The 18,802-nt window shown below is 40.0% G+C and overlaps 1 protein-coding gene and 1 pseudogene across 6 annotated transcripts in view; one reads left to right on the forward strand and one right to left on the reverse strand.

Annotated features, from left to right (window-relative positions):
• Positions 1-345: 345 nt before the first annotated feature.
• LOC144580172 (uncharacterized) overlaps positions 346-18,802 on the reverse strand; it is a 58,439-nt gene continuing 39,982 nt past the window's right edge. For 5 of the 6 annotated variants that reach the window (XM_078355417.1, XM_078355419.1, XM_078355416.1 and 2 more), the window contains 2 exons: positions 6,065-6,269; positions 346-4,631 (listed from right to left, as the gene is read on the reverse strand). In XM_078355417.1, coding sequence (XP_078211543.1) covers positions 4,537-4,631; positions 6,065-6,269 — 300 coding nt within the window. In that variant the 3' untranslated portion in view covers positions 346-4,536. Of the gene's footprint in view, positions 4,632-6,064; positions 6,270-18,802 lie in introns of those variants that run through there. The other variant, XR_013529264.1, reaches the window with a different exon arrangement.
• LOC144580170 (olfactory receptor 3A3-like) lies at positions 14,470-15,436 on the forward strand (annotated as a pseudogene).

The raw sequence follows: 18,802 nt of genomic DNA on the forward strand, positions 1-18,802 counted from the left end.
CACTTAGTGAAGAAATATAATTTTAAGCTCTTAGATTTATCTTAGTTAAAATTTCCATTCAAGATACTGGTTAGAAAGAGAATTGACATCAAATATTCTTGGAAAAAAATGGTTTTATATAAAATGTTATCTATTTGTTTGCAACTTGATAAAGAAGAGAAATCGAATCTCATAATAAAAAAATCCTTATTTTATCTCAAAGTATCTAATTCAATATTTTCCTCCTGACAAAATAATTGTTTTTGGTCATGAGTTTAGTTTTCTGCCCACTTTTTGGAAATCTTTCCTTGGAATGACAGATGGCTAGCTCCACCCAGAAACCAGATGAGATTCCAGAAACCTCTGGTATTTGAGGGTTTTTTTTTTTTTATTAGGTATAAGAGACAGATATTAATGTTCACTAAATAGCTGGAAAGGAATACAAAACCAAAAAAAAAAACACACCAGGATTTTCGACAGCTGATTATTATATAATGTAGATAAAATGTCTCACAATGACTGATTTCACTTTTCTTGGACTCCCCTAGAGATCATCTAGATCTGGCCCAGAGATGAATCTACATTATTAAAATGGAACAAAGTTAAAATCTCTCCAAAGGATGATGTTTCTTCTCTCAGGAAGAATCTTGGGGAAATCTATAGCACATTATTCAGGTGTTTCAAGTTTGTATTTATCTCTTTAAAATTATAAAATGTAATAAACCATGGTCTGTTCAAAGGTATATTTCTAATAGTTCATGAAAAATCATTTATTTGTTTATTTTGAGAAAGGGTCTTGCTCCATTGCCCAGGTTGGAGTGTAGTGGCATGAATACAGTTCACTGCAGCCTTGACCTCCCAGGCTCAGGTGATTCTCCCACCTTAGCCTCCTGAGTAGCTGGGACCACAGGCACATGCCACCACAATTGGCTAGTTTTTTGTATTTTGTAGTAGAGACAGGGTTTCACCATGTTTCCCAGACTGGTCTCAAACTCCTGGGCTCAAGTGATCTGCCCACCTTGGTCTTCCAAAGTGCTAGAATTACAGTTGTGAGCTATTGCACCTGGCCAAAATAATTTATTTTTGTATTGTAGGATTTCTTTTTTTCTTCTTGGCTGAAAAGTTTGATTAGAGAAAACAAGAAAATCTGAGTCCCTGTGTATCCTAAGCCATTCATCTCTGCCATGAATTTGGTCAATTCTCAAATTCAGTTCAACAAACATTCATACATTAATTGTGCATTTATTATGTCCTGGCATTCTGCTAGTTCAGAGCATGTCAGTCAAAGAGCATGTTCTCAGGTAGTTCAGTGTCCAGGCAGAAAGGCGTGTACATACCAAGTATTACACTAGTCACCTGTGAAAGGTGTCATCACTGGCCTAACAAATAAAGGGAAACTAGACAAGGGAGAATTTTTTCTACTGGAGAGAGCAACAAAGGGTTCAGAAATAAGGTGATAATTGAGTTCAGCTAAGTCAATCCAAGAATACATGAGGCCCGATACATAGAGATATTATAAATTAAGGGAAATTTTAGAATTTAAAATGAGCAATTAGAGCTATTTAGAGTGCTCTTGTCACCCTTTCTGATGGTGTCACTGCACTTAGACCTGTGTCTACTCTGGCAGGTTGCTGTTTATGAGATTTCATTCGAGGCATTTCACTTGGGACAGATCCTGGTAACCGTTATAGCAAGATCACAGCCATATCACCTTTGAAATTCTCACCACCAAGGTGAGCACTCGGCATACCGTAGACAACGTTTCTTAAGTAATGAATGGACTGAAGAGCTTAATAGCGCTTTGTAAAGTAAATAAAACTTTCTAATCTATCTCTTTTCACAAGTTGAATCTTTTGAATTTTGAGTCCCCAGAGGGTGAGTGTCTGCTGTGGACTCCATTTCCAGTGGCTTCCCCCTGGTCTCATCTTTAGCTGGGTCAACTAAGAGGAGGATGAGCCCAGTGCAGCCCCTAGTGATCATGGTTGCCTTGTCACTATTCCCACCTCCATGCCAAGATCCTCACTGATCCTGAGAAAGTTCACACATATTCGTACATTCCATCTCAAGGTGTCTTGAAGCTTGAAGGAACTTCCCAGGGAAGGAACTTGAACCTTGAAGTTCCTTCCCTGGGTGGACTTGCCCCACTGTCATCACTGAGCAGAGCCAAGACAGCGCAATCCTCAGGTTTTAGATTACACACAACCCCACTCCAAGATGCACAAAGATGCTAGTATGGGTACATAACACACAACAGCAAAGATGCCAGAGAAGACCACAGAAATTAGCTAGGATGTGAAACTTAATGGGAAAATACATCTGAAATGGGCAAACAGTGAAATCAAGATAGTCAAAACATTCATCACTGCACTGTACAAAATCACCTTCTATGACTTCATGAGACAGAAACTGGAATTTGCTTATAGTTTTTTACTTCGGTACTTTTATTATTCATGCCTAGGCTTACTTTTTGCTTCCCATGTAATTAGCATTTTAACCTTAAATATCTGACTCTAAATTTATCTTCTTAACTGTTTATTAACTTTACTATGAGATTTGATCATCCAGTAATATAAGCATCATTTTATAGTGGAAGATAATGGGGGAATGGTATTTAAGCTTCCAGAAACTGTATTTTGTAGTTACAGATACTATAGAAAGTGCATGTTTTCCATTTAAGGCAGAGTGTGGTGGTGATAGCCACAATATAAATTATAATTCATGTCTAATATTTAAGTATTAATTTTAAATTAGTGCAACTAATGTAATTCATGTATAATATTTAAGTATTAATTTCAAATTAGTGCAACTAATGTAATTCATGTATAATATTTAAGTATTAACTTCATATTAGCTCAACTATCCTCAGTGAAGAAATATAATTTAAAACCCCTAGATTTATCTTAGTAGTTAAAATTTCTATTCAAAATACTGGTTAGAAAGAGAAATAATTGACATCAAATATTCTTGGAACAAAATGATATAATAATTCATGTATAATATTTAAGTATTAATTTCAAATTAGCTCAAAGAGAAGATTTAGAATAATCCTAGCACAAAGAAATGATAAATCTATGAGGTGATGATATATCAGTTACCCTGACTTGATCATCACATATCATATGCATATATCAAAGTATCACATGTATCCCATACATATGTAAAACTATTATGTATCAGTAAAAAATTTTAAGAAAATCCATTGGTTAAGACAAATAAAAAGTCTACTTCATTCTGGCACAATCTTACCCCTAGCAACTTCATGAGTATTCTATAGAACAGAATTGGCCTCACTAGGCAGCTTGTCAGAAACACAAATTCTCAGGCTCATTTTACACCGGTGAATCAGAATCTGCATTTCAACAAATTCCCTAGGTGATTTGTGCCCATACTGAAGTTTTAGAAGCATTAGTCAACCAATCCCAGGGCTTCATGGAAGTTCCATGAAGATAAATTATTCCATGAACTTTTTAGTTGAGTTTCCTTTCAAAGATCCCACATACTAATTATTTTCTATATGTTGCCTAAATGGACAATAAGAAACAATCCTGGAATTCAGTAACCTCCCTACTTTTCACCTGATAGTCAATGTAATGGTGCCATGTGTTACGAACTGTCTCCACTATCTCCGCCAGGCATGTGAGAAGGGAAGAAAGAAGGAGCTACTGACTTGAATTAAGGAGTTTTATGTGAGAGTGACAAGTGCTTTGCATTGCATGGTGGAGATTTCAATTCCGTTGTCACCATGATGTGAGGACATACTTGCTTTTGAAGTATTTTATTCTCTAAGAGTTGTCTTAGGCTCCAAGCAACAGTCATTTTTATTTTTATTTTTGAGATGGAGTCTGGCTCTGTTACCTAGGCTGGAGTGTGGTAGTGCGATCTTGGTTCACTGCAAACTCCACCTCCCAGGTTCAAGTGGCTCTTCTGCCTCAGCCTCCCAAGTAGTTGTGATTAGAGGCACGTGCCACCATGCCCAACTAATTTTTGTATTTTTAATAGAGACAGTGTTTCTATGTTGGATAGGCTGATCGTGAACCTTTGACCTCAGGTGACCCACCTCAGCCTCCCAAAGTGCTGGGATTACAGGCATGAGCCACCATGCCTGGCCCAACAGAGTCATTTTTATAAAGGAAAACCCCCATCCCTCTACCCACAAAATTTTGTGTTTTGCACTCCAAGTGAGTTAGAGGAATTAGGCATATCTTTGCTTGAGTTTATTCACTGTTGATCTTCCAAATTTGTTACCTTGAGAAGCTAAGGAGAGGCTGAGTCTTAGGCACCTGAAATGTGGTTGCTGGTCAGCCCCTACCAACTCACTGACAACCAGAGGAAAAGGCGCCATAGCCTCCTTTTCTAAACTTGAGTTTCATAAAGACAAGAAACCCATTCATTGCTTCAAAAGCAAGTTACTTCCTCACCGTGATCCTGTTTGTATTGAAGAGAGCCTACTTAATGGATGTTGATGGTAACGCCGATGCTGGCAGCAATGACAGGAGTGCCTGTTAGGGCAGTGACAGGATGAAGATGTGTGGAAAAGAACTCAGCTATTTCAACTCTCTAGGTGGCAAAGGAAGAGGACATAACCAAGCTACATCCCAGACATCCTTCTTCACAAGGGACACATTCTTCATAGTCTGGGTCTTGGACTTCACCTACACAGAAAGAGAAATGAAAAACACAATTCATTTCCATTGAGTGGAGACATGTCACTTGCTATAAAAATATGTTGGTGTGCCACTTATTTTAAAGTAAATCATAGAGCAATTACAAAGCCCAAAACCATCCTCAAGGATATATGTAGTTTCTACTTTTTAATCTCCTTCTATTAATTGAATAGACTGTATCAGCTTGATTGGGTACAAAGAGAACCAGGGTGGACCATATGCTAGGCAGCTAGTTTTGAAGTCAAGCTAGTAGATGTTATTTATTAAAGAAATCAGTTCTGCTTCTGGGAAAATGGAATTGGGTATGTAAATGAACAGGTTCTCTTTCTCTTTTTATCTGTCCTACTAAACACTTAAAAAAAAGTTTAAAATCTTTCACTACATTCATAAACATTAAAAAGAAACAGAATTGAGTGTCTTAATTATTCTAAAAATGTCTTAGGGCTCTCTTCAGCAACAGACCAGGCATAATTTTTATACAGAGCAGAGCAATAACAGTCTGTGGCATTCTTACATAGAACAGAGCTGAAACTATGTGTTGTATTTTAATTTCCTTCTTCCCATAAAAGATAAGAAATTGGGCAATAACAATAACATATAGGATTCGCAGACCAAATATTTTCAAGTGGTTTTAGGCCAGTTCTCACTGGCTTCTCAAAGCTGCCTGTAGCTCTGCTCTTTTTTGGATGGATGAAGATACCAAGGCATGGGCAAATTAGATAAGTTTTTCCCAGGGTTTCATGTCTAGCAATTGGGAAGGAGAAAACTTGACCCAGACTTTTGGATTCTAATCATATTTTCTCTCCCCTATATCCTGTCCACAATCTCTCCACCTCCAAGTTTCTTTTCTTTTTCTTTCTTTCTTTCTTTTTTTTTTTTTTTTTGAGATGGAGTCTTGTTCTCTCACCCTCTCACCCAGGCTGGAGTGCAGTGGTGCAATCTTGGATCACTGCAACCTCCCCCTCCTGGGTTCAAGCCATTCTCCTGACTCAGCCTCCTGTGTAGCTGGGATTACAGGCATGCAACACCACACTCAGATAATTTTTTATGCTTAGTAGAGACAGGGTTTTGCCATGTTGCCCAGGCTGATCTTGAATTCCTGACCTCAAGCGATCCAACTGTCTTGGTCTCTCAAAAGTGCTGGGATTATAGGCATGAACCACTGCACCTGGCCAATTTTCTATACATTTAAGTGCTTTCCTACTACCTTGGATTGTGTCTGGGGAAACCCAGAGAAAGGTTATATGAACAGAGAGAGAAAGGGGAAGCTATCTTTCTCCCCACCTGGGTATGGAGTCACGCAAAATCATCCCAAGTGCCAACATGCAAGCCAGGAAAGCAATTCAAGTCTCCAGGACATTTAGGACACAGTCCCACCTCCCATGTTCTGGTCCTGGGCAGGGATGCCAGAACAGGCTTACCTCGTCCACACTCTAACTTCTGGCACGTGTGGTTGGTGGGTGCTATGAAGTAAACCCTCGTGCATCTTGTGCAGACATGTACGCTGTGGCAAAGCTCACACTTGTCTGGGCAGGGCAGGCAGGTGTTCCCCCCAGTGGGAGTGGCCATCTGGGAAGCTATTTCGACACTCTCCCTGGTACAGGAAGTGCTCTCGGCCATAGTTGTCTGACCAGTTACAGGGATGAGGAAAAGAGGAAAAATGTACAAAGTTAGCCATGAAGTTATTATAATGTAAGATATTATATTTTAAAATGATGTGACTCAGTGCTTTTGTTCCTAGGGGATGAGGGGTATAAGATGGATTTAATGAAAAATGCAATAGCTACATCCTTGTAGTTGAAAAGTTTTCCTTGCAGGGAATCATTTTCCAATATTTTATATATTTCTGTGAACAGCAACTACTATCTGGCATGTGATATGAAAACCATGCTCTGTGAATAACTACAATTCAAAACGTGTTTAGCCTTCCCAAGAGCTCCTTTTGGTATCTGTGAAAGCTCTTAGACTTGGGGGATACAGAGATCCCATGAGAATAAACACATGCATAATCATTGACACGTTTTATGAAAGTGCAATCTTTTAAAATAATTTTGAATTCTTTTCAGTCACATACTTGAGTTAACTATCTAAGGTTTGAATTTCTGCAGAGCTGCCAATGCCCACAATGACAGCTTTATTGAAGCAATAGACCAAGCACACCTTTTTTTAACTCCTCTACATGCATTCCTGAGGGTTCCTGACTTCTGTCAACATTAGATTCTATAAGGAAAGAATCCACAGTGCCCACAGCCTAACAGACCATGGGAATTTGTTCCTGGAGGGAATGAAAAAGTCTAACCAGTTACAAAGCATCACAATTAGTTACAAAGGATTCTAATCAGTTACAAATGCAAAAACAACAATAAGATTAATAGTGATGCATCTAGAGGTCTCCTATTCCCATCCTCCTGGAGCTTTTGTGCTGAGTGGACTCAGGGTATCCATCTTCTCTGAATCAGATTTCCCATATGTCCCTGCCCTGAAGAGCAGTTGATCTGTGTTACTCAGAATAACCAGGGTCTAGGGTTCATTCTTCATGTGATCTACCACATGGAAATCCAAAATCATTGACCTTCAAGATGCAAGCCTGCTGAATTTGTGGATAAAGATAGCACTAATCCCATGTTCCAAGTGCAGAAACTGAAAGTCAGTATAATGTTAAATTGACTCACGTGAAATTGCCGATATTTGACTATTTTTTACCTGTAAGCATGGCAACTTTCAGGTCATTTATCATAACATTTCTTATTTATTCAAAGCCATGGTTGAAATACAGTTCTTTTTTTTGAGACAGGGTCTCACTCTGTTGCTCAGGCTGGAGTGTGGTGGCATGATCTCAGCTCACTGCAACCTCTTCCTCTGGGGCTAAAGCGATCCTCCCACCTTAGTCTTTCAAGTATCTAGGACTACAGGTGTGTGTCACCATGCCCAACTATTTTTTTTTTCGTATATTTTGTAGAGAGAGGGTTTCACCATGTTGTCCAGGCTGGTCTTGAACTCCTGAACTCGAGTGATCTGCCTAATTTGGCCTCCCAAAGTGCTGGGATTACAGGTGTGAGCCACCAGGCCTGGCCTGAAATGCAATTTTTAAAACACGCTTTTGGATTATGGACTCTTAAGCTATCTTTTTTGCTGATTATGATTTCACACCAGAAATCATACTGGTTCCTGTAGGATCAAGAAAATAAAAAGGGCTTCCACGGAGGTGGTGAGAGAAAATATTCTGCTGTTTCCAAGTTAGACATAGAAGACATTATCCTCTAAGGAAAAAGGAGGGTTTTTCCCCTATAAATCATGCACTTGGTGATTTTATAGCTATCAGTCAACATTGTGGAGCACAAAACTGATGTGGTGGAACCTGGAATCTCTGGAGATCACAAGGTCAACCTTCCAAGTTATGTTCTCAGCCACCTTAGGAAAACTTAGCAAATGCCATTTCCATCCACCATGACACATTCAGAACAAAATCTTTTTTTCAGAGTTCCCCAATTTCTCCCATGTAGGCAGGAAGATGTGAGGGAGAGCAGTGAGGAAGTCCACCTCTTCTCTATCCCCTATGCCTTCACATGACATCAACTCAGGATCCAGATGCTTAGGGGGAGTATGAGCTTCTAAATACGTATTTGTAAAATGATTGAATGAGTGAAATTATATTTGGCAATATTACATTTTCCCCTCTACACAACTGGATAATCAATCTTAAAAATTAGCAATGATGAGCCTAGATTTAGAAGAAAATGTTATTCAATCTCATTTTTCTTGTTTAAACATGGCTTTATTGAGGGGCCTCTTTGGGTGTTATAATTTGTTTAAAGAACAAGAATATGAAGGGGTCTCAGTGTTTAAAATACATAGACCTGCAAAGGGAGGTCACTTAGATGCCTTGGCCATGATCAGCTTTTCCCACAGGTTTGGTCCAAGACTATGTCAAGATTTGGTCAAATTTCGAGTAGCCCTGCTCAGTTAGTTATGGATGATAATTTGAACAGCTCAGAAATTTAAATACCATGCCTAAATTTTTGGCTACTTGCCCAGGGTCTTCACCTTTAAATTATTATAATAGTATGTAGATGAAGATATTTCCAGTGGTAGAAGGGCTTATACTTTTGTTAGGCACCAAAAACCTTCCTGTGAAAATAGGAGACAAGAGTTCAAATGGGATAATAGGGGATAAGAGTTTGGATTGGCTTTTGTTTATTCTGGACAGTAATTCCCCTTCATGAGAGCATTTCTTGGCAGCTGATTCTGTTAGGTGAGTAGGTAGACAAGCATGAAGATATTGGATGTCCATAGAAGAAAAGGAAAGGTGAGGGTTGAAGGCATGAGGCCAAAGGACTGCTGGAAAGGATAAAAGAAAAGTGGACAGACTCTGAAAATAGATTTGATGAAGTTGACTACCACATTTTGCTTACTGTCGCTGTTGTGTAATTGATGGAACTTAGGTTTGGGTCCAGTTTGGAACTGAATAAACCTGGAATAGAATTGGAGTGAATCCTCAGCAATATAGCTGGAGATGTACACTTCCAATAGGCATCATACATAAACCTTAATAAAGTCACAATTAAACAAGGAATTGAATCTCTACAAACTGGTGAGAGGGACTTATGAAGGTTGATGGGACCCTCCAGCTGGAGGATTTCTAGCCTTTTATTAAAGCTTCCATTTATGGATATGAAACTTCTTCAACTAAAACATCCATCTTCTCTACTCACTACAGCTGGAAGGGATGCTGCTTCTCTGATCTGGGGTAGGATTTCTACCATGCATTTCATCTTCATCTATTATTTTCTTGTTGTGTAACATATGAGGACAAACCTTGTTGTTAGACTGTAACTCCTTGAAGGTATCATGCTATCATCGATTTCATTTTCCGTGACATTCAATGCATAGTAACTTGTACATAGAAGGGATGCAATAAATGTTTAAGATGATGCATTAAACACAATTTCAAATAGAAAGTACAGTAGAAATGTCAGAGCATTTATAGGTAGATTGGTCCAAGTAGCTGTAGGATGCTTAGAAGACTAGACATTTGTTTGGTATCTAAACTTCTTTCTAATTTTGTGCTATGTATAGAGATGTGAAACAGATTTTAGATGTCATCTTGTCCTTTTTCTCTCTATTTTTTTTAACACATAAGAAGAGGCATAAAGAGGTGAAATGACTGGTTTAGTACCTTCTCATCAGTCAGTAACAAAGCTGGGACTTGAACCCACATTTTCTGACTGCTGGTCTTAACATTCCTTCCTCTGAACAATTCATTCATTCATTCAGTTATTTATTGTGCACCTTCCATATACCAGACACTGTGCTAGTGCTCAAAATACAGCAGAAACAAGGTAGAAACCATGGCATGCTCTTATGGAGCATAGACACTTATGGACCAAATGGACGCCAAATGTGTTGAGGCTCATGAAGAGGGAAGGGCAGTGCTCCCAGGGTGCTCAGGTGAAGGCCTACTCTAGGCAAGGAGGTTAGGGCAGCCCTCACTGAGGAAATGATGTTGAAACTAAGATGGAATAGGAAGACATCAGCCAGACAACAAGTGAAAACATTGCAAATAAAGTCTTAGGAGCAAGAGAAACTCAAATGCCCAAAAAAGTAAGCAGCTATACAGTAATGATAATAACAATAAGAATAGTTAATATTCCCTGAGTGCTCACCATGTGGCTAGCCCTGTTCTAAATGCTTTATTGTTTTATTTCATTTCAAGTCATTTAATTTTCATAAAAACTCTTAAGGAAGTAAGCATTATCATCAGCTTATGGATGAGGAAGGAAACAGAATAAGACAGTCTAGAGGTAAAATATGACAGATATTTGTCACATTTTGACAAAGAGAGCCCAAAACAATAATTTTTAATTTATACAAAGAAATGTGTTATCTTCTGATCTCCTGCAAATGCATGGCACTCTTAATGTATTCTTCATTTTTCTTGGTTTATTGCAAGGAATAATAAAGATTGATAATTCTCTTCTACCAGAAAAATGATGAAATGATGATGCTGGTAACTGACAGCCTCAGGATCAGTGAGACAGCTGGAAATGGTGGGGACTGGGAACAGACGGAGAGCAGTGTCTTTTGGACCCCAGGCAATGAGTTGGGAAATGCAGGTCCAGTGCTGCCAGATCTTTTGAGGCTCATGTGCACTCCAGCCTGGGCAACAAAAGTGAAACTCCATATCAAAAAAAAAAATTTTTATTGCTCTCTAATATATGGTCTTTTAATTTCTTGCATTGGCTAAAGCTTCCAGAGTACTGCTAAATAATAATTGGTAACAAATATACTTGTCTCATTAGTGACTTGAATGAGAATGCTTTTAACGTTTTTTCATTAAACATGATGTTGGCTTTGGAGTTTAGTTCATTTTATATACTTATTTTTATTATTATTATTATTTGAGACAGTCTCACTCTGTCACCCAGGCTGGAGTGCAGGGGCACAATCTTGGCTACTGCAACCTCTGCCTCCTGGGTTCAAGCAATTCTCCTAGCTTAGCCTCATGCCAAGTAGCTGGGATTACAGGCATGCACCATCATGCCTGGCTAATTTTTGCATTTTTACAAAATTTAAAATACAAAAATTTTGTCGTGTGTGTGTGTAAGGATCAAATCAGGGTTATTGGAATATTATTTTGAAATATACAATAAAATGTTGTTAACTATAGTCTCCATACTCTGCTATCAATTTCTAGAATTGTTCCTATTATTTCACTGTTTTTGTATCCATTAACCAATTTCTCTTTATCCACCCCCGGTCCCCTCACCCTTCCCAACCTCTAATCACCACCATTCTATTCTCTACCAGAATTTCTCAATTTTCTATTGGGCCATGTTTATTTTCTCCCTGTCAATTATTATTTTACACGTTTATACTTTTTTGCTTTTATTCATAAGTAGGTCACTTAAAGGCTTGTCAATTTCATTTTACCAAAAACAATCTGTTCTCAATTTGCATTATTTCTTTTGTTTGTCTGTTTTCTAATTTATTACTATGTAATTCCTTTAGGTTTTCTTAAAGGTCTTTTGTTTTCTTCTTCTAAATTCATGAATTGGTTAACCCTTTTCATTTAATTTTTTGCTTATTAACACGAACATATCTTTTGACTTACAGCTGTAGGACAACTCAGAAAATCAGCATACCTACACTATCTTACGTGTTCTTTCTTCTCCTCTCAACTTTATTAGATATGTCATTTCTACATTGTCATTGCTCATACATTTATATTTTCTTCTGAAACCACAATCCCCATACATGTCTTACAGTAAAAAATATTCAGTGCTTATTATCAATTCTCATTTTCTTTTTCCTTCCTCTTCTCTTTGTTGGCTGAAGTTTATCCTCTGGAAGATTATTCTATTGGGCTCATAGAAAAACTCTTTTTGAGTTTTTGAGTGTCTAAAAATATTAGGCTGTTGCTTGCATATTTGAGTTACAGTTTGTCTCAATAAAAAATTCTCTGGTCACATTTTCCATCCATGAAGATTTTATAGGCAGCTTTCTAGCTTCTTCTAGCCTTGAATACATCTATAGAGAAATCTGAGATAAGTGTCTTCTCGGTCCATTGTAAGTAAGTTGACCTCTGCTGATGTACCCAAAGGATCCATTATTTTTTCATTTCAATAACCTTATGAGGATTATCTCAGAATGGAACCTTTGTTTCCATGTCTCCTTGTACATGTTGTGACTTTTCAGTCTCTAGAAGGCAGGCTTTGGCTATTTCTGAAAAGTTTTCTTTTGTCTAATTGTTGGCTCCTCCGTGCCTATTTTTTCCTGAGTTCTGTTATCTCACATTTTATCTCCATCTAGTATCTTGAAACTCTTCCCTGAGGTCTTGTATCTCTGTATTGGGTTCTTGTTATACAGAGATGAATGATTTATTTCATGTTTTAAATTCACACTTTTTTTCTGTTTTTCAGTTATTCAGCAGCTCCATAGCACCATTTTTCTTCTTAGCATTTGTTTGTCCTGGTTTCTCTCCTCTCCCCTCTCCATTTTTTTCTTGAGTATCTTTAACTAGATCTTGTGTTGGTTCTCTTTTGAAGTCTAAATGAATTGAAAGGTTTCTGAGCCAGTGTTTCGTAAGAGGGTTTTGTTGGGGACAGATGCATGTCTTGACTCATGGGTATTTTGAGTACCTTTTCCCTTGACTTTTCTAGTTCAATGCTGACAGACAGCTGAGGAACTGCTGACCATGGCATTTTCTTGCTTTTACAATCTCACATGAACACTACACAATCAGCTTGTCTGGGTGGCTTCTCACTCAGTCCTGCCTCCTCTGCTTCTCAGATTCAATCTGAGACCAAAGGAGACCATGCCACAACCATTCCCACTTTTATGAACAAGGGGTTTTTAAGAATATTTTGGTGACCAACCCCCAAAACAGTCATATCAACCACACTACTGCAGCACTTTGATTTCTGGGATCTGATTTTCTTAACCACTCCTGGCCCTGAATTTCACTGCCCTGGTTCAGGCAATCATTATGCTTCCCTTTCTGTTAGAGTTTTCAGATCCAACTGCCTCCCATCTTCTGATTTTAGATACAAGGGTATGACATTGCTCTTCAGGAAGCTCTAGCCCTACTTGTCTCTGGTCAATAAAGACATTGATATTTGTTTGATGTGGCATAATTCAATATGGCTTTCCAAGTACATGCCTTCTTCATTTGAAGACATAGTCTTAGAGGCATTGGTGAGTCTACCATGCCTGAATGAAGGACAAGTAGAAGACGAGTGACTGTGCAAAGTAGAACCCTTACCACACATGGTGGCAGCCAACCCACATGCCATGATTACAACTTTGGTTTTAGAGAGGAGTAGCAGACAATATGCTCAGAAAAAAATAATTTTAAATTAAGTTGTTAGTCAAAGTCCATGGTAAGGATTTAAGTAACAATAATACCACTAGCAATTTATTGAACGAGGAGTGTTGGATTGACACTTCAGAGTGTGGTCCCTCACTGAGAAGAAATGTGCTCAGCTGGTCTTTCTGACATCCAGAATCATGGATATCTTCTATCTGATTCTTGCCATACCTTCCCTTGATCTTCACTAATTTCCAGAAGCCTTGAAACCTGGGCAACAGTTTCAATATTTTCTAGTTTATCTGAAAATCTCATAAATTTTTATATTTTGAAGTCTGCTTATTGGTCTCAGATTCTATGCCATCGACTTTTTAGATTCCACATATAAGTGAAATTGTAAAGTATTTGTCTTTCTGTCTAGTTTATTTCACTTAGCATAATGTCATCCAGTTTGTATAAAAGGATATATGTTAACATTCTCACCACAAAAATGAGTTGGCGAAGGGCTGGATATGTTAACTATCTTAATCCCACTACATTCAAAGAAAAGTCCTTTGCCTTTTTTAAACAAATTTCATTGTGTATATTTAAGGTTCACCAAGTGAAGTTATAATATACATGTAAATAGTAAAATGATTACCACAGTGAAACAAATTAACATATCCATCATTTCACACAGTTACCCATTTTCCTTCCTCTGGCAAGAGCAGCTGTAATCTACTCATCTACAAATATCTTGAATACAATACACTTTATTAACTCTAATCCTCATGTTGTAAATTAGATCTTTTATCTTAATTTATTTTCCCAGGTATTCTGACCTTTTCCACTAATAGAGGTTGAGAGGGACAAGGTGGTGGTGGCATTGGGCATCTCAACCAAGAGCAAGGTAAAGACACTGAGGTGATGGTGGAGGTCAATGAGGGAGGGACGGCCTGGGGACCCACCATGGGGCTTTCAACATAAATGGTTTAAAATGTTAATGTGAACTGAGTGGACTGGTGCCTCTCCTGCTGAGACATGTCCTTACAGAAACTCATAGAGCAAGAAGCTGGGATCAACAGGACAGCTGTTGCTGAGTTCATTCTGCTGGGCCTCGTGCAAACTGAAAAGATGCAGTCTGTGCTCTTTGTGCTCTTCCTCTTTGCCTACCTGGTCACAATTGGGGGCAACCTCAGCATCCTGGCAGCCATCTTGGTGAAGCCCAAACTCCACACATCCATGTACTTATTCCTGGGGAACCTATCAGCACTGGATGTTGGATGTATCACTGTCACTGTTCCCTCAATGTTGGGTCATCTCTTGTCCCACAAGCATACAATTTCCTATGACGCCTGCCTCTCCTAGCTCTTCTTCTTCCACCTTCTGGTGGGGACAGACTGCTTCCTGCTGACTGCCATGGCCTATAACTGATTCCTGGCCATCTGCCAGCCCCTCACCTACAGCACGTGCATGAGTCAGACAGTCCAGAGGATGTTGGTGGCTGCGTCCTGGACTTGTGCCTTCAGCAATGCACTGACCCACACTGTTGCCTTAACTACCATCAACTTCTGTGGCCCCAGTGTGATCAGTCACTTCTACTGTGACCTCCCACAGCTCTTCCAGCTCTCCTGCTCCAGCACCCAACTCAATCAGCTGTTGCTCTTTGCAGCAGTAGCCTTCATGGCTATGGTGCCCTTGGTCCTCATCAGTGTGTACTATGCCCATGTGGTAGCTGGTGTGCTGCAAATCTGCTCTGCTGAGGGCAGGAAGAAGGCCTTCTCCCTATGTGGCTCCCACCTCACTGTGGTGGGCATCTTCTATGGGACTGGCCTCTTCAGCTACATGAGACTGGGTTCGGTGGAATCTTCAGACAAGGATAAGGGGGTTGGAGTTTTCATGACTGTGATCAACCCCATGCTGAACCCACTTATCTACAGCCTCAGAAAAAACTGATGTTCAGGATGCTCTGTGCCAGGTACTGGTGGTGAAGCAATCACTGACCTGAGAGATGACCTTTTTTCCTGCCTTTTCTGGACTGAGGAAAATTTCCCCAGAAGACAGCAACCAACAAACTTTGTTTATAACCATTCTTTCTGTCTCCTGATGCCTGAGGAGTGGTGTTCTGTGTTTCCTGCAAGGAAACCCTACATAACTTATTCATTTATTTATTCAACAAATATGTATTCAATTTCTTCTATGATCCAGACAGTCTTCTAGGGCATTGGTGAACAAAATGGACAAAAGTCTCTTCACTCAAGCAAATCACATGCTATAAAGGTAGGCCAAATAAATAAATAAGCATCATCTATAGTATACCACATGGTGATATGCTCTGTAGAGAAAAGCTAGTAAGACAGGAAAACATGGAGTCAGGTTCTACCAACCATGCCTCCTGGGCAACTTGCTACCTAGTTTTGGGCTGTGCCCACTTTCTTGGTAGAGTTGAAATATTAGCAGCAGTTTATGCCTGGGCAGCAAAGCCCTACAGGAAAGGGCTGCTTAATCCCAGCCTAAATAACCAAGAATATCACTGCCAAGTTTCCTTTCAGAGGGATGTGAGACTCCCTCCGGATTAGACTGTGGAAAGGTATTTTGAATGATGGGCCCAGTGCCAAGAATTATTTCTTACTACTGTTCACCTTACACATCCAATAAAATCAGTTCCATCTCTTTAATACCACAAGAGGATCCCATAGGATGATCAGGGTCCAGAGGAGGAAAGAGCTGCTAAATAAAACTATGTTAATAGGTACATGAAATTGCAATAACCTAGCTTGTGCTAGCCTGACTGACTCGATTTGTTTCTCCCTCCCTGACTCTGGTGATCAGGTGCATTACTGGGTCATGCCACCCTCAAAGCTCTGAACGATTAAGAGTTGTTCACACTGTTGACAGCACCTGTAACCACTGCACTCAAAGCTCTGAACCATTGAGAGTGGTTCACACTGTTCGCAGCACCTGTAACCACTGCACTCAAAGCTCTGAACCATTGAGAGTGGTTCTCACTATTCACAGCACCTGTAACCACTGCACTCAAAGCTCTGAACCATTGAGATTGGTTCACACTGTTCACAGCACCTGTAACCACTGCACTCAAAGCTCTGAACCATTGAGAGTGGTTCACATTGTTCACAGCACCTGTAACCACTGCACTCCAAGCTCTGAAACATTGAGATTGGTTCACACTGTTGGCAACACCTGTAACCACTGCACTCAAAGCTCTGAACCATTAAGAGTGGTTCTCGATATAAACTTGCTGGAGACAGATCCAAGATGGCCAATTAGTAGCAGCTCAGGATTGCAGCTCCCAGTGAAAGAGCAGAGGCTGAGTGGAGGCCACATTTCCAGACAAATTTTTGTTGCCCACAGACCAGGAGATTCCCAGGTGGAGGAGCCCCATGGGTCACCAGTGCAGCTGTTTTGGCTGGCCCAGTGGGTTTCTGCACAAAATACATGGGTCTTGGCACCATTTTAGCTGCTGATTGGAGCTTGTGAGAGTCAGAGTCGGCCATTCAACTGATAAAAAAGGGGACCAAAACAGGGAGCCAGGCCAGGAAATTCCCAGGCAAAAAAGTGTCACGAATCTCAGAGCAGCTGTTTCAGCCAGCTCAGTGGGTCACGACATGGGAAATCACACAGATCCTGGTGCCTTTTCAACAGGAGACTGGAACACCTGGGAGACAGAGTTGCCTCTTCAACTGAAAAAAAAGGGGGGTCTGAAGCAGGGAGCCAGGTGATCAGCCTCGGCTGGTCCCATCCTCACAAAAAAACAGCAATCTGAAATGCTGTGGGTTGAGAGTTTCACAGCAAGCATAGCTGAACCCGGGATGGTCCAGCTCTGTGGCGGAGGGGCATCTGCCATTACTGAGGCAGTCCACCACTACCGAGGTAGTCCATCATTGCTGAGGCAGCCCGCCATTGCTGAGGCGGCCCTCCATTACAGAGAGAGTCCACCATTATAGAGGTGGGCCTCCATTGCTGAGGCCGTTCTAACTATACCCATATAAACAAGACTGCAGGGAAGTTCACAAGGCAGCTGGGCAGAGTTTACAGCAGCTCAGCAAAGCCTCTGCAGCCAGACTGTGACTAGGCTGCCTCCTCGCTGGGCAGGGCAGCCCTGGAAAAAAAAAGGCAGCAGCACAACAGAAACTCATAAATAAAGCCCTAACTCCCCAGAAGAGAGCAACTGGGGGAAAAAACAGAGTTTATGAGTTCTGCTTCAGCAGACTTAAACGTACCTGCCCAGCAGCTCTGAATGAACAATGGAGCTCAAAGCTCAGCACTTGAGCTCCTATAAAGGACACACTGTCTCCTCAAGCAGCTTCCTGACCCCCATATATCCAAAGAGTCACCTCAAAAAGGAGAGCTCAGACTGACAAAGATAGCAGAAGAAGAAACAGACAGCAACCCTTACTGTTCTGCAGCTGCTGCAGGTGATCCTCAGGCAAACAGGGTCTGGAGTGTACTTCAGCAGTCCTACAGCAGAGGAACCAGACTGTTAGAAGAAAAACTAAGAAACAGAAAGAAATAACTTCATCATCAACAAACTGGACTTCCACTCAGAGACCCAATATGAAAGTCAACAACTGCAAAGATGACAGGTGGATAAATCCACAAAGATGGGAAGAAACCAGTGAAAAAGGATGAAAACACCCAAAACAAGAATGCCTCTCCTCCTCCAAGAGATCATAACTCCTCACCAGCAAGGGAACAAGGCTGGATGGAGAATGAGTGTGATGAATTGACAGAAACAGCCTTCAGAAGGTAGGTAATAAAAAACTTCTCTGAGCTAAAAGAACATGTACTAACCCAATGCAAAAATCTAAGAACTTTGAAAAAATATTTCACAAAATTCTAACCAGAATAAAGAGCTTAGAAAGGAATATAAGTGAATTAATGGAGCTGAAAAACACAACATGAGAACTTCACAAAGCATATAACAGTTTCAACAGTCGAATTGACCAAGCAGAAGAAAGGACATCAGAGGTCAAAGATCAACTCAATGCAAAGAAGGCAAGATTAGAGAAAAAAGGGTAAAAAGGAAGAAACAAAGTCTCCAAGAAATATGGGACTATGTGAAAAGACCTAATCTATGTTTTATAGGTGTACCTGAATGTGATGAAGAGAATAAATCCAAGCTGTAAAATACTCTTAAGGACATTATCCAGCAAAACTTCCCCAACATAGCAAGGCAGGCCAATATTCAAGTCCAGGCAATACAGAGAACACCATAAAGATATTCCTCAAGAAGAGCAACCCCAAGGCACATAGTCGTCAGATTCACCAGGGTTGAAATGAAGGAGAAGATGCTAAGGGGAGCCAGAGAGAAAGGTCAGATTACCCACAAAGGGAAGCCTATCAGACTGACAGC

The sequence above is a fragment of the Callithrix jacchus genome, chromosome 18, assembly GCF_049354715.1.
Source record: "Callithrix jacchus isolate 240 chromosome 18, calJac240_pri, whole genome shotgun sequence".
NCBI lineage: Eukaryota > Metazoa > Chordata > Mammalia > Primates > Cebidae > Callithrix > Callithrix jacchus.